The sequence below is a fragment of the Pseudorasbora parva genome, chromosome 6 (assembly GCF_024679245.1).
Source record: "Pseudorasbora parva isolate DD20220531a chromosome 6, ASM2467924v1, whole genome shotgun sequence".
Taxonomy (NCBI): Eukaryota; Metazoa; Chordata; class Actinopteri; order Cypriniformes; family Gobionidae; genus Pseudorasbora; species Pseudorasbora parva.
Genome location: NC_090177.1, coordinates 31,147,640 through 31,173,169, shown reverse-complemented (window position 1 = coordinate 31,173,169; position 25,530 = coordinate 31,147,640). Strand labels below are relative to the sequence as shown.

The 25,530-nt window shown below is 40.5% G+C and overlaps 1 protein-coding gene across 1 annotated transcript in view; it reads right to left on the bottom strand.

Moving 5' to 3' along the window:
- Positions 1–22,557, bottom strand: part of pigt (phosphatidylinositol glycan anchor biosynthesis, class T) — a 35,957-nt gene extending 13,400 nt beyond the window's left edge. Inside the window, exons 1-6 of the mRNA XM_067446681.1 lie at positions 22,128–22,557; positions 20,281–20,458; positions 19,891–20,018; positions 6,594–6,694; positions 6,423–6,509; positions 6,226–6,313 (exon numbers count right to left, since the gene is read on the bottom strand). Coding sequence (XP_067302782.1) covers positions 6,226–6,313; positions 6,423–6,509; positions 6,594–6,694; positions 19,891–20,018; positions 20,281–20,458; positions 22,128–22,506 — 961 coding nt within the window. The 5' untranslated portion in view covers positions 22,507–22,557. The remainder of the gene's footprint in view (positions 1–6,225; positions 6,314–6,422; positions 6,510–6,593; positions 6,695–19,890; positions 20,019–20,280; positions 20,459–22,127) is intronic.
- Positions 22,558–25,530: the final 2,973 nt, after the last annotated feature.

Sequence of the window (25,530 nt, the reverse complement as noted above, 5' to 3'; positions counted from 1 at the left end):
AAAACACACTGTTAAGAGTGAGCGAGCTGCCTGTGACAAGATGGGCGCCAGTTGCGGACGGCGACCTCCATTGGCCAACAGCGCGCACGAGACATCTAGCCTTTATTATGGATATCTATGGTTCTGTAGGTTACACAATCATGAGGAAGACTGCTGACTTGACAGTTGTCCAAAAGACAACCATTGACACCTTGCAAAAGGATGGCAAGACACAAAAGGTCATTGCAAAAGAGGCTGGTTGTTCACAAAGCTCTGTGTCCAAGCCCATTAATAGAGAGGCGAAGGGAAGGAAAAGATGTGTTAGAATTTTTTTTACAAACAATAAAGATAATCCCACCCTGGAGAGGATTGTGAAACAAAACCCATTCAAAAATGTGGACTGCAGCTGGAGTCAGTGTTTCAAGAAACACTACGCAAATACGTATGCAAGACATGGGTTTCAGCTGTCACATTTCAGCAGTCAGGCCACTCTTGAACAACAGACAGTGTCAGAAGCATCTCACCTGGGCTAAAGACAAAAAGGACTGCTGACTGGTCCAAAGTTGTTCTCTAATGAAAGTACATTTTTCTTTTTATTTGGTAATCAGGGTCCGAGTCTGGAGGAATAGAGGAGAGGCACACAATCCACGTTCCTTGAGGTCCAGTGGGGGTGTAAGAAAATATCGATACATGTGAATATCGCGATATTATGTTTGGCGATACTGTATCGATTCTCGAAAACGCTGCATCGATATTTATATATTTATTTATTTACATCCAAGATTCGTGGCTTTGTGTTCGGTTTAAAGCAGCACTAGGTAACTTTTCAACCTTCATAATATATTTTTTAAGACTCTTGTGATGATAAATCGACTTACAATAGGTTGAATGACACGTCTGCCATAGCCTGATGGGGTCTGTATCGTTTTTAATCGTACTTTTAAACTTCGGGTTTCGGGTAGTAACCCGAGAAAAAGAAAAGAACTACAAAATTCGACTGCTTTACGGCATATGCGTCACTTCCACCAACACACACACTTCCTTACATTCGGACGTGCGAGCCCAACTTTGTTCGTCGGATAATATAGTCATGTCCGAAGCAGCACAGACAAATAAGAAAGAAAAGGTTTTGTTGGAGGAAAGCAATAAGAGGAAACGAGAGAGTGCTGTGATTAAAGGCCGGACGAGGATCAACATGTGACCAGCGTTTGCTCGTCGGCGTGAGCTGAAGGAGGCGTGCCAGACCGATGCTGTCCTGCTTGTTACGGTGAGCTACCACTCAAACATTGAACTGAAGTATCATATACATTCTGTAAAACGGTAACCAATAGACTACTATAATGACGCTGGCTTGTAAACGTGAGCATCGTGATTATTTGGCGTTTGAAAAAAATAAAACCCATGAAATTATATTCATGAAACATATGCCACTGACTGTAACGTTACCTGGGATGAAGACATTTCCCACGCGACGCCAGAAGAACTCCTCTTGCAGTTTTCAGGGGAACTGTTAGTGCTGCACCGACCCGCGGGACGCTTTTATGAAGTTATTTGGCCCGCACCGCACCACTGTATATATTTTTACAGCCCGCCGCGCACCCGCGACCATTAAATAGACATACGGGGTCCGTGGGTTATGAGACGACCCGCGCATCACTAGTTCAGGGCTATCAGGGCTGTCATGTCAACAAAAGCACGCGCGATGGCATCCCCTGTTGTAGGATGACAGCTTACGACAGTAGTTGAGGACATTATTTTTTCCAAACTGTAGGGGGACCCCGAGAGCAAAAGTAGCCAAGTGGGGCTTTAAACCACAGACTGTATAACACCCAACCGCTAGATGGCAGTGTTATCTCAGAACGTATAACGGACGCGGAGCCGGAGAAGCGCAAGGTGCATGACTAGTGTTTACATTAGCAAACTCAGCTCTCAAGACGATAGCATTATTCCGCTCCTGCAGTATACAGAGCTGAAGTGTGGACTCATGTTGGCTTCAGCTTAAAAGAAGCCACTAAGGAAATCGACAGGAATCATTTTGTTTGCAAAATAGGCCAAGTTATAATCTAATACTCGGGAAACACATTGAAACAGAGAGCTCGCTTAACATCCTGACGTCACCCGTGCTGCTGAGAAGCGTTTCGATAGAATGTACTGCATGTTTTCCTCTCAGTAACAAAATAAACACACTCCAAAACTGACAGCGGTGGCAGGAGAACGAAAGATAATAGCGATGTGGATATGGATGCACCAGCTCTGCAGCTCAGTAACGTTACTTGAAATAGCACTTTATACAATAGACTGCTTTATAGAAAACAGCTTTAGGGTCCGATCACACAGAACGCGTTTTTCAGGTTCGAAAACGTGAGGCGCACTGCACTCCCTTTTTTGGTCGGCGTTTTCTCATTCAAAAATGAGCAGTGCACTTTAATGTTTCTAGGCAACCCCCGAATCACCTGTACTGTCAGTCAAATCAATGTAACGGTCAACACAACGGAAGGCCTGCCGCTTCATTCATTCGATTGGACAACAGAAAATAAGCGCGATGATGTTGCACGCTTTTCCGCTCAGAGTTGACTTTTTTTCAACTTCATGCACTCGGAGCGCTCCTTCAAAAACGCGAGGTGCCCTGGGCGCATAAGCAGCGCGCATAACGCTCTCTGCCAAACGAAACCCATTCAAAAAAGGCGCCTCTCGCTGCAAAAACAGGTTGTGTGTGATCGGGGCTACTGTGTTAAATATAAAACAAACAGTCATTCAGTCATGAAATGGACTGCACTTTCTGTTGTTAAATAGCCACTGCTATACTGTGAACCTTTATGACATTTACACAAAGAATCCTGCAGTAACTTTACATTTCCCTTTACTTAGATTGCACATTGCATATGATTAGTGATATAAATTATACTGTATTAATTAAATAAAATGCTTTGTCTCGTGTTTTAGGCTTATGGTTGTGTTCTTTATTCTTTTAAATGATAAAAAACAAAAACACACAAAAAAGAAATATCACAATATATTGCCTCTCTTACAATATCGCAATATATTGCAATATATCGTATCGTAACCACTGTATCGTGATACGTATTGTATCGCCAGAGTCTTGGCAATACACAGCCCTAAGGTCCAGTGTAAAGTTTTTACAGTCAGTGATGGTTTGGGGTGCCATGTCATCTGCTGGTGTTGGTCCAACTGTGTTTTCTGAGCGGTCAACACAGCCTTATACCAGGAAGTTTTAGAGCACTTCATACTTCCTGCTGCTGAATGATAAATCACAATAAAACCACACGAGATTTGGCAAAGGCTGTGTGTATTGCATGCGCAGCTTCTCATTGCAGTATAGCTGTGATCAGTAGTAAGCGCTGCTCTGCAAGCCAGAGGGCACTCTCGCGCAGGGTGCTCCAAGTATATGCCGCAGAAGTACGATAGCATAGGTCAGGGGTCTTCAACTAAAATAGCTTGGGGTCCAGAAAAAAAACCTTCCTCACCGGCCGAGGTCCGGACAATTAAATAGCTAAAAACATGACTTGATGTCTTTTTGCCAGACTAAAGAAATTAGTGTAGATTAAAAAAAATGTCTTTATTGAACAAAATATAATATGTTCTCATATAGATAAACATGTATTTTCATATTAAAAAAGCAAACATAGGTAATCCTTCACAAAATGCATTTCATTTTGAGGTTGTTCTGTTTAAGTTGCTTTGGTACAAAATATCTAAATTCAACCAGTAGCCATGTCTGACAAAAAGTGTGACGAATGAAAAATACCTTCATCTCTATATCTGCACTGAAAATACAATAATTTCGACATTACTAGCAACTAAAGTGTTTTTCTGCTGAACTGAGATAAACAGTAACAATCAATTGAAATTGAGATAAACAGTAACAATCAGAAATCTCATAACATAATTGTATGCTCATTCACATGTATAGGCTCTGGTAGCAATATCATCCAGAAACAAACAGGCAAAAATAAAGTGCCACCAGAGTTGGAAAAATGAAAAAGTGCACAAAATATTTTCTCTCTTCATGTCAACTGTTCCTTTAGATCCAGAAAAACAAAATAACCTCAAATAACATCTCAAAAGGCTGAGCTGGGTTGAACTTAAAGATGGAATGGAAGCATAAAAATTCCTGGTTCCAAAAACCAGGTGTCCGAAGCCACAGTGGACACGTGTGAGTTCACTCATTCAATCACGTTGCACTGCAATAACGAGTGTACAGCCGATGTACACACAACAGCTGTCCGACTTCACGCACTCGTTTTCATTCACTCCTTCAAGTGAACTGTGATAGTGGACTAACGTAGGGAATAGTGAATAAGGGGTAAAGGGGCCAATTTCTGATTCAGCCTCTGTTATGCGCGCCGCTTTCTGCTCTCAGTCTCTTCACTGCAGGCGTGACTGCGAGTCTAAAATAGTGAGCATAGTAACGTAACTAAATGGGGTCGCACACGGCTCTGGTATGCAGCTCATGGGTGCATCTTAGGATCTCACACCGGAAGTTTCCCATACGCGCAAGCTCAGTTTTGAAACGACTTCTGACAGAAAAGCTACACGATGTATTACATTTATATTATATTTCCCTCAAAACGTCCATGTACATACTGATTTCACCCTGTGCTACAAGAGATACACTCATCGTGCAGTTCTTCTGTCAGAAGTCGATTCAAAACTGAGCTTGCGCGTATATTATAATGTGTGCGTCCGGTGTGAGATACCCGAGACGCGCCGCTGAGCTTCAGTCTGGTGTGCGACCCCTGTAACCGTCAACGCAACAGTGGCAACATAGGAAAAAACGGTTCTACTGAGCTGCCTGATATAAATGTGATTATTTATTTATTTATTTTATGCATTTGGCATTTATTTATTTCATTGCGCAACAGGCTTCGCGGTCCGGATGGATGCATCTCGCGGTCCGGATCCGGACCGGAGTCCGCCAGTTGGGGACCCCTAGGTCATTCACGGAAATCGCTATGAACATCATACTGTCGGTGAGCTGAATAAACAGATTGAAACTTTGGTTAAACATGACTAAATATTTCTCATGTTTGGAAAGATGTTTGACGCATGTTGCTTTTTCAAATGCGTGTTATAAGCAACTCAAACATGAAGCGCTTTCAGATGGAACAGCATTAACTACTGATCACAGAGTCATTCTACACTGACAAACTGCGCATAAAAGATAATCACAGCCTTTGTGATTTCATAATCATGATAAGCCAAATCGCGATAAGCAAAATTTAATGTAATGCGATTTATCGAGCCCTACTGCTGACCAACTTTTTGGAGATGCAGATTTCATTTTCCAACAGGACTTAGCACCTGCACAGAGTGCCAAAGCAACCAGTACCTGGTTTAAGGACCATGGTATCCCTTTTCTTAATTGGCCAGCAAACTCACCTGTCCTTAACCCCATATAAAATCTATTGGCATTGTGCATTTCACAAAGGCATTGTGAAAAGGAAGATGAGATATGCCAGACCCAACAATGCAGAAGAGCTGAAGGCCACTATCAGAGCAACCTGGGCTCTCATAACACCTGAGCACTGCCACAGACTGATGGACTCCATGCCACGCCGCATCGCTGCAGTAATTCAGGCATAAGGAGACCCAACTAAGTATTGAGTGCTGTACATGCTCATACTTTTTATGTTCATACTTTTCAGTTGGCCAAGATTTCTAAAAATCCTTTCTTTGTTTTGGCCCTAAGTAATATTCTAATTTTCTGAGATACTGAATTTGGGATTTTCCTCAGTTGTCAGTTATAATCATCAAAATTAAACGAAATAAACGTTTTAAATATATCAGTTTGTGTGTGATGAACAAATGTAATATAAAAGTTACACTATTTGAATGGAATTAGTGAAATAAATCAACTTTTTGATGATATTCTAATTATATGACCAGCACCTGTATGTGCTGTGCACTGATGTATGTGAATAATGGTGGCAAAAATAAACACAATTCTTAGAGAATAATCAGAATAATAGAAATCGCATGTAAACAGGGTGAAAGGTTTTGCGTGTCACATGTAAACATCTTACTGCAATTAATGGAAATGCACAGTATATGTTGTCATTGTCTTTTTCAAACAGGTTTCTCATACCGAGCAATATTTCAGAGCAGCACAGAGACCGTTTTTACACACTTCAGCTTTAACACCCTACGAATGGCTAACTTATAGCTGTCGCACTGAAATGGGGAAGGAGAAAGTCTTCTGACATCAAACATTAATTTATTACTCACCCTTTTTGCCTTGGCCTGAAGTGTAGAGATCAAACACAACATTAAGGGTTTGTCTCAGCTCCCATGCTTTATTTGTGCATTGTTCATCCTAAGAAAGACAAATCTGGAGGGTCATCAGGATGCAAGGATGTTTCTAGACAATGTTCCGTCTGTGGCTATGCCAGAACATAATTTCTGTATTTTTAACACAACCTTACCTGACAGACGGGTCTGATGTGAACAGCCTGCGAGTGGAAACTGCTGTAAAACAGCTTCTCTGACTTCATGAGAACCGCCAGGCCTGCCTGCAGAATAGAAAAAGGCATACATTAAATGTCTTTCTTTAAATAATCCAGTCAATGATTTAAATTACAGGCAATGATCTGAACCTTAGAACCACAAGGGAGAAGTTTCTTCCAGGGTGTCAGATTCTCAGTACAGACGATTTCACGTGGTAACGTGGCGTAACGTAGAAAACGGTGATCTGTAGCTGTTTAGGGAGAAAAATGTAAATATCAAGTAATTACATTTTTATTTGTTGCGTTAAAAATACAGTGTGAGCTATCAGGGTTAATGGAAATAAATATAAATCTGCTGATGTGACATTGACTGAAAACTAAAGGTTCATCAATTCATAATCAAGCCTTAATCAATATTTATATTCCTATATTATTATATAATGATTCTTTCCAGTTATGATTTTACTTAATCAATAGAACCACTGATTGTTTGTTCTTTCTTTATGTTTCCTAAAGTTGAGTTTGGTCTCTGAGTGGTGACTGAGGGTCTGGCCTAGGGATGTGTGATGTGTCACTAAACACTTGATTTCAGTTATGTGTTTGGATTTGGGCGGTATCCCACACCCTTAAACTGACAGGAGTGCAGTAACAGCGCATGCTCAAGATTTTCAGAGATTTGCCTTTCATTTTAATTATATTTTATTAATTTTATATTTCCTTTTACTGAAACACTAAAGAATTGAATTAACATTGCCTGTACTATGGTCTGTACCTCTCACTGAAAGAAAGCACATGTTATCAGTATGTTTTGGGAAACTTTCTGGTCAGAACTGGAGCTTAATCAACTCCAACCTTGGAGAAACTCTATGCGTGAGGCATTCTGTATTACAGATCAGTATTGGAGGTGGTTTACAGGCATCCTAAGAAATGGGGTTGACTTGTTGTTCTGGGCAAGCTGGCGGTCAATATGGGCCTAATTCCGGGGTGAAAGCGTCATCAATTGACACAACTATTTTATATGAGACCTTTTATGTTGGGCTATGTTTTACATTTTCGGTTCATTATGGAACAGTGGCGGCACAGGGTCATTAATGGGAAACACTGAATGAATCTTCTTGTGTTGCCGCAAAAAAATGTTGATGACAAACAAACAAAAAATCCAGAAAAATTGATCAAACCAAGACAAATACATTAAAGAGAATAATGCAGTTGGGTTGTTCTGATTTAAAGGTGGGATGAGCGTTATTTCAAAACCGTTTTAGAAAAAGGAAAAAGTTTAGAAAAAGTTATTCCACTCGTGCCGAGTGGAATAACAAACTTGTAGCCAATCAGCAGGTAAGGGGCGTGTCTATGGTGAAAAGAGAGGCCCAGTGCACATCATTATTCAAAACACACGAGTCACACAGGACGGACATTAGCCAAGAAAGAACTAACATGCTGGCTTTTGCTTGAATATGCTCGTGTGTCACGTTCGCTTGTTAGTCCATCTGTGATCGTATTGTGGCTCACTTCAGCGATGATAAAGACCCGTTCATTTCCACACCGTATGGAGCATCTAAATCCCCTCAGTGTTTCAAGGTTTCAAGCGTCAGCTCACAAAATGTGTTCAACAGGTAAGATGCTAAACTCCTAATATACCGGTATATTTGTTTCCTCATTACATCTATATTACCCATCCGGTCATAATTGTAACATATGTCGTTAGCTGGACTATCAAGCTTGTGCCTACTAACTTTATCGAATTGTTCATGAGAACAGTTTGTGTTTTTGTGATTGCTATAATTCTAATCTGGTCATAATTGTAATATGTCATTAGCTGAACTGTCGGCTCGTGTTCTATTGAGTTGTTCATGAGAACGGTTTGTGTTTTGTGATCACTCACTATAATTCTAATCTGGTCATAATTGTAACGTCATTAGCTGAACTGTCGGCTCCTGCTCTATCGAGTTGTTCATGAGAACGGTTTGTGTTTTTGTGATAGAAGGGATGACTTTTTCATTGAATATTCGACCTGGATTAGTAACACACAGATTCTGCCATAGTCGTTGCCTGGGTTACGTATGTGTGGGGCGGCGCTATCCAAATAGGTCCGAGACCCTTTTTGGGGGTAGGGGCGTGTTTGTTTTGGTGATTTGAAATAACCACAACGGTTACCAGATATCACTTATCCCACCTTTAAGTAATAATTGGCTTGACAAAAAAAAAAAAAAAAAAAAACTAACAATTAAAGTTTACAGGTGACTAAATATATGCAAATTTGACTAAAATGCCCAGGTGTCAAAACAGCAATCAAGAAACAAATTGACTTGACCCTCAGAAAAACTTAATTTTCAATGTCAACAGTAAGAATAAGCCAATTTTAGGTTAAAAAAGTACCAATATAAGAGATTTTTAAGAGAAAAAAAAACATAATTAACAGGCATTTCACACACGTTAATGCACACACCTCTGGCAAAATGTGCGATTCATTTAGCCTAGAAATCTAGACGCACCCTAGCGGTAGCAAATTTAATTTGCCCGCAAGTGTGGTCTAGCAACTCTCAATTCCTATCTGAGCTGTATTCCTCAGAATCTGGACGGCCCAATCACATCGTGTATAGAGTCGGCGGGCGGGGCCATAATGACGACGGCCGAGTTGCGTTTGCGTGCTTCTAGTAACACAGAAACTGGAGAACGGCGGCGGTCTTTCGAATCAGCTCTGACCGCGACTCCGGAAGACTTGGAGTTAAGCTTTCCTCTGAGAAAAGAACAAAGAGCGGCACTGAAGTCATTATTAAAAAGGGAAGATGTGTTCGGAGTTTAGCCGACCGGATACGGCGAATGTTTAATCAGTCAGCGAGCTCCCCTTCACCGTCGTTGCTTCGGTTGGTGTAGCGCTATCCTATCGCGTGCAGAGTGAGTTTGAAAGACAACCGTTTATCCCGCCCCTCGGATTGAGCCCTGTCTATGGTGAGTTTCCAGACCAAACATCTTGATGTGGGTCTGGCTTGTCAGGCTACGATTCATTGATTCATTGACTGTACAATAATCCGTCAACAAAACAAAAAAACTAACAACGATGCACTTTTACCTTTGTGTTGCGCTTTGAAAGAACTATAGTAACATTATATCGTAAAGTACATTAGCACAGTCAAAACTGATCATTCAAACCTCTCAGCAGCTGTCAGGGACAAGTAGTGCAGTCTAGACAGTTTAAAACTTGCAGATGTCCTGATCAGTGTGCACATGATGATGGACAGGAGTCATAGCATATTTCGATTTCACCTGTGCTCTCAGAGTTGGTTACATTTATGAAGAGCCTTCGAGACATCTTCCACCACATTGGATCACTCTCCCCACTCTTTACTGTAGATACAACTTTACTTAATGTATATTCATGCCACTTTAGCATAGCGATCACTTATTAGGGCTGTCAACGAATATTCTAAATTCGAATATATATTCGAATAGTTTTTAAAAAACTAATTTCGAAGGTGAAAATTAATATTCGAATTAAAAAAATTAAAAAACGGAAAAAAAGCGGGGGGAAAAATCCCCCGCCGCGGTAGTAGAGGCGTGGCTGTCTGCTTTGCTAGTGAGCGCGCGCACGGGGGTTCAGGGACAGGTCACAGGAGTCGCACTGTCACTGCTGAAAGTGGACGCGTCTTGCAGTGAAGATGGCAGAAAGTGCAGAGCTCAACTCGACCACAGCAGAGAAAGAGATTTTAACTCCATAATCTTGTGATATAAAACCGTTCAATGTTTTATATGTAATATGTCCCTTATCCATTAGGTGGCGACCAAGTGCTTGCCAAGAGTTGAGTGAAGTGTTAAAAGCAACTGAAGAAGTGCAGTCCAGTACTCATGATAAGATGTCAATGTTGCATGTGTGTTCCATCAAAGCTCTGATGTTAATAAAGCGTACACGATAAAGAATGATGTCGATTTATTGATACATCACATGGTGTCAGAAGTGGAGAGCCATTATCACCATGGTAAAGTTTCAGCCTCCGGACAGTTTTGATTTTGGTCACCCCGAACGATGGCCTGAATGGCGTCAGAGATTTCACCGCTACAGGATAGCCACCAAACTGGACAAAGAAGAAGCTGAAGTCCAGGTCTGTACGCTGCTTTATTCGATGGGAAAAGAGGCTGAACATGTGTATCAGACATTTACGTTCGGGGAGGAAGAAAGAGAGGACTATGACACGATAAGTAAGCTCGATGACTACTTTGTACCGAAAGTTAACGTTATTCACGAGCGTACTCGATTCCACGAGGGCTCAAAAGCCAGGTGAAATGGCCGAGGAATATATCCGTAGCCTCCACGAGCTAGCGAACACATGTGACTTTGGCGCTGCTAAAGATGAAAATATTCGCGACAGACTCGTGATTGGGATTATGGATCGAAAACTGTCAGAAAAGCTTCAGTTAATGCCCGACTTGACTCTCAGAAACGCCGTAGAGCTTGTGAGGCAGTCGGAACAAGTCCGTGGCCATGTTAATGAACAGGCTGCCAGTGTTAGTGTTTAAATCAGCGAGGTGGCCGGCACCAGGAAAAAAACTCACTATAGTGAGAGAGTCAGACAGCACCGTGGCTCGAAAGTAAATCAGACGGAGCATGTTAATGAGTGGAAATGCAAAAGATGTGGAAGAAATCATGGAAAAGGGGAAATTTGTCCAGCAAAAAGTGCTGAGTGCCGCAAATGCAGGAAAAGGGGTCATTTTGCTGCAGTCTGTAGAACCTGAGAAATCCATGATGTCAGCAAACCACAAGAGGGCAGCAACGTCACACATTTCCTGGGTGAGGTAACACATTGATGATAAAAGTGGAGCATGGATGGTCACACTCCCAATTCATGGCTCAAACATTGACTTTAAAATAGATACAGGTGCAGACATAAGTATAATTTCTGATAAAACCTTCTCTATTTTGAAGAACAAACCAAAACTTAAAGTTAATGTGAAACTTGAGAGCCCAGGGGGAACAGTGCAATGCAGAGGACAGTTCAGAGCTATGACTACCTTTAAAGATAAACTGTATAGTTTTGAAGCATTCGTGGTGACTGGTCCCCATGTAAATAATCTCCTTGGTCGAGATACAGCAAGTGCGATGGGTTTAGTTAAAGGGGGGGTGAAACACTCAGTTTCAGTCAATCTTGAGTACCTATAGAGTAGTATTGCATGCTTCATATCTCCGAAAAGTCTTTAGTTTTATTATATTTATAAAAGAAATATCGGCTGTACCCAGTCTTTCCAGAAAAAAACGAGCGGCTGGGCGGAGCTAAAGAATGACGATCGCGAACAAAGCGGTGACGTCCTCAAGCGTGGAGAAGCCCATGGCTATCTCAGCTAATACAGATAATGATCCAGAATCAAATCTGAGGCAGAAATAAATTGAACACGAGGAACAGCAACATCAGGACGTCCGTCTCGGTGGTATGTACTGTATTTAGTGGCCTGTCAACATTTGTGTGTCTTTACTCGCAATTTATGAGGACATGATTCGGTTTATGGACTATTGTATGCGACTAGACCTTAGAAGTAGCAAGCAAAACGATTTTGCACGTCATACTAGTGTAACGTTATACAGAGAACAGCAATGGAGTAACCGTTAGCGCATTTAAATGACGAAGCACGCGATCGTGTCGTTTACTGATGTTTACTCATGCTACGGTAGCCAATAGCAGAGACATTTGAAGCAGTTTTACTCACCGGCTGCTTCCAAAGCAGGACCAAACCTTTATCGCTGGGACTGCTCCGTCAAAAACACACTTCTTTGATTTGGTAAAGTCCTGACAGCAGTGGCGTGGAAATCCACTTTGAGACGCGACTGAAGCGATGGTGTGAAGCTTCCCGTCATTTCTGCGTTCAAATCGGTTCAAATGCAGCGCTGCCTTCCCGGAATGCTGTGCTGAAGCATTGAAGTCGCTTGACGTCAACCATAGGAATAAAGTGGAGCGCGGTGCGTGACATAAGTCTTCACGGAGGACTGGATCTGCACCTGAGAGTGTGTTTACGGGCGTGCATTTCCTCTCTCGCTCTAGTCACGCGCACGCGCGCGCGCACCCTACCGGGAGAAGAGCCCGTACGGCCCATACAAGGACCTTCCGCTCTATAAACGTCAAGCCGACCCATACTCGAAAAAAACTCTCCGAAACCGGAAGGAGTATGTTTGACACAGAAATACTCTATCAAACGTCCAACATTAGTTTTTGAAACTTTGTCTATGTTTAGGATGGGAATCCAAGTCTTTAACAGTGTAAAAAGCTCAGTATGCATGAAACAGCATTTCACCCCCACTTTAAGATGCTGGAAGAGCTTCAACCTATTTCCTTTTCAGAACTGGGGTTAGTAAAGACAAAACCCATTAAAATCGGCCTAAAAGAGGATGCTGTACGATACAGTGTGCACACTGAAAGCAAGGGAATGGACACCCGTCTTGCAAAGTTCAAAGCAGAGCTGGAGAGAATGGTACAATGTGGTGTCATTGAGGAGATCACTGAGCCTACTGAGTGGTGTGTCTTTATGGTGGCTGTTCCGAAGAAAACCGGACAAATCAGAATTTGTGTTGATCTAAAACAGCTAAATAAAGCTGTAAAAAGAGAGAAATTTGTGCTGCCAACGGTTGATGACATCCTTCCTAGACTAGCACATGCCCAAGTTTTTTCACTTCTTGATGCAGCTAGTGGCTTCTGGCAGCTACCACTGGATATGGACTGTGCTAAGTTAACGACAGTCATTACTCCTTTTGGAAGATATTTTTTCCGCAGGCTACCTTTCGGGATCACCAGCACACCCGAAATCTTCCCACGGGAAATGTCGACGATCCTCAAAGACCTGGAAGGAGTTGCAGTTTTCATGGACGATATCTTAGTATTCAGCAACACTCCAGAGGAACACGAGCAGCGATTGCAGAGAGCTCTGGAAGCCATTGACCGGGCTGGTCTAAAGCTGAACAAGGGAAAGTGCATGTTACGGCAGAGTCAGCTCAGGTACCTGGGGCATGTCATAGACAAGAAGGGCATACGCCCAGACACAGCCAAAATCAAAGCCATCACACATCTTGAAAAGCCGAAGAACATCTCAGACCTTAGGAGATTGCTAGGAATGATTCATTACCTAGGCAGGTATGTTCCTCATCTCTCTGAGGTTATTCGACCTCTCAACGAGCTCTTGAAGAGAGAGGCAGTATGGTACTGGGGATCTGTGCAAGAAGAGGCCTTTGAAAATGTCAAGCGTCTAATCACAGAAGCTCCCGTACTAGCATTCTATGATGTCACAAAGCCCCCAGTCGTCAGCGCAGATGCAAGCAGCTACAGTCTGGGGGGTGTTTTGCTGCAGGACTATGACGGACAGCTGAAACCAGTGGCCTACTGTTCCAGGGTGTTGACCGATGCGGAAAAAAGGCACGCCCAGATCGAAAAAGAGTGCCTGGCGGCTGTGTGGTGCTGTGAAAAATTCTCAAGGATCCTGTATGGATTGGAAAGTTTCGTCCTGCAAACCGACCATAAACCACTGATTCCATTGATCAATTCCAAGGATCTAGATTCAGTTCCCTTGAGATGTCAAAGGCTGTTACTGCGGATGATGCGTTATAATCCTGTTGCACAATATGTACCCGGGAAACAACTGGTGGTCGCTGATGCGCTTTCACGACACCCTCAGTCAACCATCTCTTCAGTGGTCTCAGAATTAGTGCAAGAAGCGGAGGCTCATGAGAATGCAGTGAGTAGAGCATGGCCAATCTCTCCCACAAAGCTGGAATCTGTGCAAAGAGAGACGGAGACGGATTTCGAGCTACAAATGGTCAAGCAGTATGTGACTGATGGCTGGCCCAGGTATGCTGCTAATGTCCCACAAGCCATTAAATCATACTACAGTGCACGCCATCACTTGTCAATTTTCCAGGACCTTGTGCTTTATGATGACAGAATCCTAATTCCCCAAAATATGAGGTCTGAAATACTACAAAGACTGCACAGTGGTCATCAAGGCATTGTGAAATGTAGAGAGAGAGCCAGATGTAGTGTGTGGTGGCCAGGCTTAAGTAAGGAAATCCAGCAGTTAGTTAACGGCTGCAAGGATTGTCTGGAATCAAGACCTAGCCAGAGGAAAGAACCACTTCTAACCATTCCACTGCCCGATCGTCCATGGGAGAGGATTGGTGCTGATATCTGTGAAGTGAATAAGCAGCATTACTTGGTAGTCGTGGACTATTTTTCAAGATACATTGACATAGCTCATCTTAAGGACTTGTCAGTTTAAACAACACGTGCTTGCTTAAAGAACATGTTTGCACGATGAGGCTGTCCCAATGTTCTCGTTACCGATAATGGACCACAGTTTATTGGAAGGGCTTTCAGAGACTTTGCAAAAGAGTATGATTTTCAGCACATTACTTCGAGCCCTTACTATGCCTAGTCAAATGGAGAGGCTGAAAGGGCAGTACAAACAGCTAAAAAGATCCTGAAACAGTCTGACCCATTTACAGCTTTGATGAGCTACAGAGGCACACCTCTTCAAGCTATAGGGGTAAGTCCCGCACAACTCATGATGGGTAGACAAATAAGAACTACAGTACCCACATTAGAGTTGCACCTGAAACCTGAATGGCCTGATCTTCGACAAGTGAGAAAGGCTGATCAAAAAGCAAAAAGGAGCTATAGAAAGTATTACAACAAAAGAAACAGTGTCAGAATATTACCAGAGATCCCTCTTGGAACTTCTGTTGCAGTCAAGCTGGATGTTGAAAGAGGGTGGACAGGATCCGGTACTATTCTCAGAAAGTGTGAGACACCCCAGTCGTATTCAATCTGAAACTGGAGTAATCAGGCGAAATCGACGACACCTAATGCCCAGTCGATGACAATGAACCATCACATACTTCAGTTCAACAGACACAGGGGCCGAAGGATCCTCAGGGTCAGGATCAACTTGCGGATTCTATGCCTGATAACGCCACACACATTCCAGTGCAAGTTGATCAACCAGGAACTGATCCATCTGAATCTGATTTCAGTCACACAACAATCATTTCACCAAAAGGGGTGAAAACAAGGTCTGGACGAATTGTCACAGTTCCACAGAGATATAAGGATTTTGTGTGATGGAGGAAAAAAAAAAGAAGAGAAAAAAAAACCTTGAAAAAAAGGGGGTGTTTCCAACTACAGTAATTTTATGGTTCAACGTTACATTATGTTAAGTAACTCATAGGGAAGGGTGATGTGATATAAAACCATTCAATGTTTTATATGTAATATGTCCCTTATCCATTAGGTGGCGACCAAGTGCTTGCCAAGAGTTGAGTGAAGTGTTAAAAGCAACTGAAGAAGTGCAGTCCAGTACTCATGATAAGATGTCAATAGCTGTGTCTCATTTCAGAAGGCTGCGTCCTCCGGAGGTCGCATTTGAAGGGTGCATACGTCATAAGGCCGTCTCATTTTAAAAAAGTGAGTAGGACACTTCAAACGCGACCTTCGAATGCGTCCTTCTTTCACAGGAATTCGGAGTGTGCATGAGGTGTAGCCTTCACGGCTGGAGATAACCCATAATTCTTTGCGTCGCCTTTAACAACCGTCATAAATATATTTTTTTATATTATATGAAAAAACGGCACCACTGCCAGATATACATGCGAGCGTAGGTGTGGTGTTTAAAATGTAAGTTCAAGCTTGTTTTTATTTTTAAGCTCCATTACCTCAAACAGATACTTGTGGTTAAGGATTACGCTTTAGTGCTTTTTAAACGTTTAGAACAGTACATTGCTGTCAAGACAAGAAACATTTCATAGTAATTTTCAAGTTATAAATCATTTTCATTCATATAACTGGCGTGAGAGCGCAACGAGGCTGAAAGTGTTGGCATAGCAACGTGATACTTCCTGCCTGTGTGTCCTACGAAGTACGTCTCGTTTAATTCTGATTGAGGACACTCCGTATACTGCATCCTACACAGGACGTGTCCTCCGGAGGACGCAGCCTTTGAAATTTAACGAATTGAGACACAGCTAATGTTGCATGTGAGTTCCACCAAAGCTCTGATGTTAATAAAGCGTACATGATAAAGAATGATGTCGATTTATTGATACATCACAAATCTAAAAAGCCATGTCTGGAAGTACGTTGGATTTTGGTCGGTAGGAGGTAAAATTGTTGAGCTATAAAGTTATATGCAAGCTATGTAAGATACAGTTAGCATACCATACCTCATTTTATTTAACGTTAAACAGAAACATTACTAAAATATACTGTACTGACTGCAGAGACATTGCATGAATAAAGGATAAATGCACTGCTTTCACTGGTGTGATTATTTACCATGTCAAGGAAAAAGCTCCATGTTTACCACAACAAAGCTCGCTTGGAGCGCTCAAGATGCTGTATGCTGTAAATTAATATTAATAATAGGCTATTTGTTTCAATCACTGAATGAAGCCTGCTATATTTGGGACAAGAGTCGCGAGTCTCGCGACCTTAAATTGCTTGCACAAAACTCTTGATCAGCACTCAAAGTTTGTTCATTTAAACCGTTATCCGTAGTGAGGGCGAGAGAGAGAGAGAGAGAGAGAGAGAGAGAGAGAGAGAGAGAGAGAGAGGTCTGCGCTCTGCGGTCTTGGCCATTAGTTCATTTATATATAATAATTTATAATAATTATATATAATAATAATTATATAATTTATTAGGGCTGGGCGATATGGCCCAAAAAAATTATCACGATATAATTTAGCATATCAGTCGATATCGATAAATATCACGATAAATGTAAAATGTTTATTTCTTTAAAGTTTAAAGGCATATTTTTGCTCCTGAGTGAAATATGTAGAAAACAGACAGTTAGCTGTGGTTTTAAACTATCCTTTATTGTCAAAACATGACAAACACTTCTCAAACAAGTGAACAATTTATTTAAACTGAGGTAGATTTATTTATTAAAATCTTAACTGTGGCCAGCATTTTTTTACTCAACACTTTATATCAATAATATATCATTATACAGGGCTTGAAATTAAGCATGTTCATGTGCTTGTCCTTCGAACAAGTAAATCGTTCAAGCTTGTCCAAGTAAAAAATTAGCTTGTCCGGAAAAGTGTGTGTGTGTGTGTGTGTGTTGTAAATATAATTTATTCTAAAGCAATATTCTCACCAGTGTTCAATCAGCTTTGACGTATTTAAATCTGCATCATTTGAAATTTGTGATATTTTCACCTTTTATAAAGGGCATTTTCCCTTAATCTTATTAAATATAGGCTAAGCTTCATGTTTCATTTTATATTTGTAATTTTGATCAATACATTTAATTAAAATAAAACACTATAAGGGCTGTTACCAATCAAATTAAATAATTTACACTGAAAAATTAAAACAGCATTAAATAATGTTTTGAGATTTGTAGTTTTGAATAGACAAATAAGACATGTTGGAAAGTATGTTTAAAGATCAAATTAAACCACCTGTAGGTGGCAGCAGGTGGCCGTCTTAATGAGCGAGTCATTGAGTCGTTCATTCAAACGATTCATTCAAACAATGAATCGTTCATTTACACACGTTGTTGTGAGACGCGTTGCGGTTCTTCTGTGAACGATTTTCGCAGCTTAAATAGAACAAAAACACTCAATATTGCATCATATATATTTAATTGTGTAAGTAAAACACTAAAAACGCAAACGGGCAAAAAAAAGCGTTTTAAGAAACATTTTGAGGCCCCTTCTCTTGCCTCACAGTGGATTGGTCCACCGTGCATCTCACCGACACACACACACAAACACACCTCACTGACAGTGGGCTGGTCGGGAGAGAGAAAAGTTCAGTATTTGTGGATCTCCAGTAAGGGCTGTCTAGTCTATTTTATTAATTTTAAACACCAGATGACATTATTTCTCTTTTGATACAGGCGATGCGGAGTCACATCACCAAAGACAAACAATTATGATAGCGATGTACAAGTCCGATGTTTAAGTGATTATAGTTTGGTAACGTTAGCCTGTTGTAAATAAATCATCCACTACAGCTAACAAGGTAATAAGCCGGTGTGTGAATGTAGTTAATGTAGATTCACCGCTGTGTTGGGCTGCATGTTATATGGAAGGACTTTGAAGAAACACGATAATTTAATAATTAAATTCCGTGTGGTGAACGTGAACCTATGATAAGCAGTCCACGCACGTCGCTCTGTTATATGTCGGATGGGATCGCTAAAATATCTCCAAACCACTGAAGTTGAGCGAACTAACTTGTCAACGATATCTGTGTCCTCCGAGCTGGCCGTGAGCGCTGCATTTTCTTCACTATTGCTCATTTTTATCGCTTCACTTATCTCCGATCCTCCAAGCCTGTCAGCCATATGGTCAGCCACAGACTGTAAACATTACCGCGTGCAGCACGCAGACGCCCGTTCTGCAATACGCATGCGCAGCATTACGCATAGCGCGTAAGCATTATATCGAGAATTTATCGACCTGTTGTTATCGTTTTATCGAGGAAAATTATATCGTGATAATTATCGTTATCGATTTATCGCCCAGCCCTATAATTTATAATAACAATCGACGGGCTGCGTTCTAATGAACATCGTGTATGCGCTGATGTCAAGCTGGTAACGTCAGCTGACAAGCTGTTTTTTTCTGTATCTCTTTTGATATTCTTGTTGGTCCATGTTTTTGCTTGTTTAACCTTCTGGTTCTCTGTGGTAATTTCTGACCGGAAAATTTTCGCTTTACTGTTTTGAAATTTAAAAAAAAATCACTGCTTCATCAGAATGATATGAAACTTGGTGACTATTCTAGCATTAGGTATGTAAACACACAAACAAATTGGGGTCATGATCCGAGCACTGGGGTCATTTTACAACCTAATTGGTTGTAAAAAAAAAAAAAAAAAAAAAGGTTCACCGACCAAAAATTAATGGGATATCGGCAAAAACACACAAATTCTCCGAATATTTATGTTTACAATCGACAAAAATAGGCCACAAATATCAAACAAACATCAAGAGTGTGATAATCAGCTTATTGATTCATGATTCGGATTGCCAATTTCACGTGATTTCAGCAGTTTGACACATGATCCAAACCATGAATCAGCTTATTGAATCTTAATTTGAGGTTTGAAAACAAATGCGGAAAAGAGGACAATGCTGAATAAAGTCGTAGTTTTTGTTATTTTTGGACCAAAATGTATTTTCGATGCTTCAAGAGATTCTAATTAGCCAACTGATATCCCATATGGACTACTGTGATGATGTTTCTATTCCCTTTCTGGACATGGACAGTATAGTGTGCATACACTTGCATACACTGTCGGACTAAATATAAAATATCTTAAACTGTGCTCTGAAGATGAACGGAGGTCTTACGGGTGTGGAACGACATTAGGGCGAGTCATTAATTACATAAATTTCATTTTTGGGTGAACTAACCCTTTAAATCACTACAAACGGCCTTTTATAATAAACTAAAATTGCCATTACCATTTCCCAGACCCAGTGGTTTAAAAGAAGCACTGGGCTGTACTGTGTTGGTCAAGTCAATGAAGTTCAGGGACGCACAGAAGATTCCAGAGAGGACGTTAGTCAGCTCCTTCCAGTTTCCATCCACACTGAGAATACAAGAAATATCAGTGGACTGTTAATCCATTTTGGGGCTACATTTTACTCTGTTCAAATTGCAGAACAAATATATATATATATATATATATATATATATATATATATATATATATAGATAGATAGATAGATAGATAGATAGATAGATAGATAGATAGATAGATAGATAGATAGATAGATAGATAGATAGATAGATAGATAGATAGATATATCAGGGATACTTTAAAATGATTTTCGTAACTGATTTCTACTCACTCGATGACTGTGTGATGGAACCAGACCCACAGCTCTGCACCAGGTGGAGAGGGGATGAAGGGCTGCCCCCACTGCATGGTCCTCCAGAAGCCCTGCGTGAAGGAGATGTGCAGCTCTCGCACTGAAAACTTGGAGAGCACTTGGCCGAGGGATTTGGGGAACAGCCGGTAATGTGAGACTGTAGGCAAAAAAGACAAATCATGAAAACAAATGCTAAAAAGCCCCCATTATGCTTTTTCATATATTATATTTCATGTAATAAGTAATGTGTCTGTTTGTGAATGACACAAGTCTGCAGCGTTTTTAAAGCTTAAAGTGCACAATAAAATTAATCGTGGTAAAGTTATTGTATCCTAAAAGAAATAACCGGATCTGAACTGCCTGAAAGGAGTCATCAGTAATTCCTGTGTAGCAAATTTGCATAATGCCAGCATATGGTCTTCATTGGCTGCCCCGCGAACACCATCTACTTTAACCATCAAACACTTGTAGTTGTAGCCGAGGCCTGGAAGAGTTTGGTTTGTGTTGCCTGCATGTCGAGAAGACACTGTTTTCAGCGCTGCCAAAGCAAATCAACTTTTTATGCACTTAGGACATGGGCGTGAGTGGATATGGTAAAATCACTTTTTATCTAATGTATCCTACATCTTAAAATCCCAAGCCCTGCTTATACAATAAAAAATGTATTTTAAAAAGTGTTGTATTTATTTTGTGCACCTGTTCTGTATATTATTATATTTTTATTATTTATTATTTACATTATAGGTACATTACTATGTTCTGATTTTGTATTGGTTGGTATTATTACTTAGTTTATCATATTAAATGTTATTAGGTATGTTATTGCTCCCATTATAGCAATCAATTTTTTCAAATAAATGCTGTTTGTGTGTACTTAGTATTAAGTTTATATTATTTAAACAATTGCTTATCCAGAACCCTAGATAACTGCTTTTGATCAGGCATTTAAAACAGCTACCACGTTGGGTCCTAAGCAGACACATTTCACTGGGGGACAGGATTCCTCATGACACCGCCAGGAAAGCGAAGTCAATGCAACTATTGGTGTGGTTCTGAGGCTTTATTTCCCCAGAAGATTATCCCATGTCAGAACATTATGCATCTGCACAATTATAATACTTCCACTTATTGATTGGTTTGAAACAGTTCCTGGAACTATCAGGAAGGTGGATTGACTACAAACATCTACAAAGAGAGGCTTCTTGGATATTTAATTTAAAGTCGTCAATAAACCAAAGTTACAATAGTCTTTTTGTCCCAGTTAAGATGTATATCTGAGTGAAACGCCTTCTCCAAAAAGAAAAAATGTAGGGCGGGACTTGATCTTGACCATTGGGGAACTGTTTGGATCCTTGGGGTTTGCTACTGCTGTGACATTAAACACAGACCAGTCTAATTTTCTTGATGCTGTTCAAAAAGCACTTTTCTGTGTCTGTAATTTTTGTGTCTTTTGTGGTCTGAAATATCTTGTTTGAAATTGGCAATCATTTTTGTCATCATAGAATCTCATCAAACCTGTCTAGGTTACACCACAACCTGTCAAAAGACAGGGTTATTGAGGTTGTGAGGCACACGGATTAAAAAAAGTATGTGCACAGATAAATCATTCATAAAAAATACTGCAATATTAAATATCAATCACATAATATTTTGATTTCACAACGTTCCCTGGTTAAAATGAATTCCCTTTACTTTTTTCACTTATTTGTATTTATGCATTCCGTGTATTTCCTTGTGTGTGCAATATGCTAGCTTGCTTTGTGATGTACAAAGACAAATTCTTTGGGTGATGATGAAGGGGCACTTCTACAGCGATGATAACTCACCCTTCTGCCCCTCTTGCAGGAAGTCAGTATCCCATAGTGTGCGGAACTGGAAGCTGGCATAAATGTCCCCGGAGTGCAGGGGTCGGATGACCAGCTCCTCGTCAAACTGATCTTTCGCCGGTGCTAGTTTAAAAGATTTGGTGTCTTTCGTGCCATCGCTTCTGTCCACCTCAACATCAGTCGACTGCCATTGCCTTTCATTCTGATCCTCTCCAGCGACGCTGCCGTCGGCATTTATTTCTCGCAGAGCGTCTGAAGCGCTCTGTTTTTCTCCTGTATTATCGTTTGATTTCTCAAATGTGTCACAGCTACATTGGCGAGCTAAACTAGAAAAAATCAAAATGATTACTAGAGACAAACCGCACCTGTGCACTGCCATTTTTGCTACAGTTTCCCTTACGGCAACACTTCCTGGATGTGCAGCATTGACCAATCAGCGAAGGGTATGTAGACATTTGACCAATGGGAGAGGGGAATCTAAAATTTGACCAACTGGAGAAGAGATTCTTCTGTTTATGGTAAATTCAGTGCATAAATATCAGTATTTATGTAAAGAAAGAAATGCTAGAATTTAGCTGATCATTAACGCCATTCCGGGCAGCAGCTCAAAGTTGATTCTGCGCTAATTTGATCTAATATTTTAAGATTTTAAAAGTTGTAGATTTAATTAAAGAGAATCACTAAAATTATTGAATATATTTTGAGACAAATGTCTTCTTAATGATTTCTCAGTTTTGTTCAAGATAATTAAAGCAACAGTTTTTCAATAACGGAAGAAAATGTAAAAGTATATAGGCATGGGTATAGCATAGGTCTATCTGGCTGACTTTTTTATTTGTTGACATGGTTAGATTCACATGGTATATCATATTAAGTTGGATGTCCATAGAGATACTCGGCTCGCCATATGTATAATAAAACCAATTAATCATATAATAAAATGTAATTTATTGTTGTAGGCTATATTCAATGATTTCATAATAATTTTTTTAATAAAATTTAAAATATTTTGTTTCTTTTTTTAAAAATTATATTATATTTGAACTGTTATTATTATTATTATTATTATTATTATTATTATTATTATTATTATTATTTTATTATTATTCAGTATAAAATTATAAAAAAAAATAAAAAATAACTTTAAAATTATAATTCTGTCAATAATTAATTATTACTTGCCTTCATGTCGTTTTAAACCGTTTTAAACTCGTGAGATTACAGCTTTCTGACCCCACGCTATGTATAAGCTACATATAAGGTTGAACACCTGTAGTCATGTTACTAAAGTGTTAATGAAATAGCTATTATTTCATTAACACTTTCAAGGCCCAGAAAGGTAAAGATATCGTTATGTGTGGTGTAGAGTAAAGCAACATGAACTACAGGTGTTCAATAACCTTATGAAGCGACGAGTAGGCATCGTGTGACGTGTCACGTACTGTCAGACTAGGCTGTTGACATAGTATAGCTAAAATGCAGCGGGGATTACCCAAGAAGTCCTCACTGAACGAATCTCAATGAATATTTTACATTTAAACCAAAATAATTTAAACGATTCTAATCACTGTACTGGATCTTGATACAGCCTCCAAGAGTCGTGCAGTTACAGTGAAATTAACTAATGTAGTCGCAGCGTTCTGTATTCTTACATGCGATATTATTAATAGGTAATTAATAAGGTCTATTAATGCGATAATTATTTATAAAATCAGAGCCCCCTATCATTATGTTTAACAGTCCGTAGTGACATGGGCTGTGTTGGGTTTCTGAATAGCAATAAAGTGAATTCCATGTGCATCTTGAAAAGCAGATGTTTTGGAAAGTGAAGAGGAAAGTTTTTGTGCCATCTAGTGATTTAGAAGAAAAAGGCACCTTTTAAAGGGGGGGTGAAATGCTGTTTCATGCATACTGAGCTTTTTACACTGTTAAAGACTTGGATTCCCATCCTAAACATAGACAAAGTTTCAAAAACTAATGATGGACGTTTGATGGAGTATTTCTGTGTCAAAAATACTCCTTCCGGTTTCTCACAAGTTTCGTTGAGTTTTTTTCGAGTATGGCTCGGATTGACGTTAATAGATCGGAAGGTCCTTGTATGGGCCGTACGGGCTCTTCTCCCGGAAGGGTGCGCGTGCGTGTGACTAGAGCGAGAGAGGAAATGCACGCCCATAAACACTCGCTCAGGTGCCGATCCAGTCGATCCAGGCGCCACACTCCACTTTATTCCTATGGGTGACTTCAACGCTTCAGCACAGCATTCCGGGAAGGCAGCGCTGCATTTCCCGATTTGAATGCAGAAATGACGGGAAGCTTCACAACATCGCTTCAGTCGCGTCGCAAAAGTGGATCTCCACCGTTCACTGCTGTCAGGACTTTACCAAATCATACCAAAGAAGTGTGTTTTTGACGGAGCGGTCCCAGCGATAAAGGTTCGGTCCTGCTTTGGAAGCAGCCGGTGAGTAAAACTGCTTCAAATGTCTATGCTGTTGGCTATCGTCGCGTGAGTAAACATCAGTAAACGACACGATCGCATGCTTCGTCATTCAAATGCGCTAACGGACTCCGAATGATTCTGGATCATATATCTATTAGCTGAGATAGCCATGGGTTTCTCCACGCTTGAGGACGTCACCGCTTTGCGCGCTTGTCATTCTTTAGCTCCGCCCACACGATACGCCTCCAGGCGGTCGTTTTTTTCCGGAAAGACTCGGTACAGCCCTCATTTCTTTTACAAATATAATAAAACTAAAGACTTTTCGGAGATATGAAGGATGCAATACTACTCTATAGGTACTCAAGATTGACATGAGATTGACTGAAACTGAGTGTTTCACCCCCCCCCCCCCCCCCCCCTTAAGCTGTGGAGACTTTAGCCCCGTCTTACCCTATACCACCTGACTGCTGCAGATTAATTAAGGCATTGATAGTGTCGCACTGAAATGCATAATTCAGACTGATAATGAACATCTAAGAACAGAACGGCATGTGTTGTCATCATCTCGAGCCTAATCACAACATGCCATTAATGCAGCTTTATCAATATCATGAGTCACTTCCATTGTGTTTTGAACTCAGCATGAAATATCATTTTCAATAGTCTTTTCTTCCCTATTGTGATGCATACTGGAACTCTTTTTTTCTTTCTTTTTCAGCCAGACCATCGGCGTCAGACTGACGGCAGAACGTCTGGTTTTTATCGCAGCGTTCATTGTCCAAGGACCGCCCAAGAGGATGTTTGACTGACATTTAACACAACCAATCACAGTTCACTTTGTTCCGCGTTATGTTTAGTGCCGTGAAAATGTTAAGTCGGTATGTCCCTTCAATAACAGACCGAGACCAGCATACATAAATTATTCATTCAAGAACTTCACGTATTTTTGAAAATCTATAATTTAGT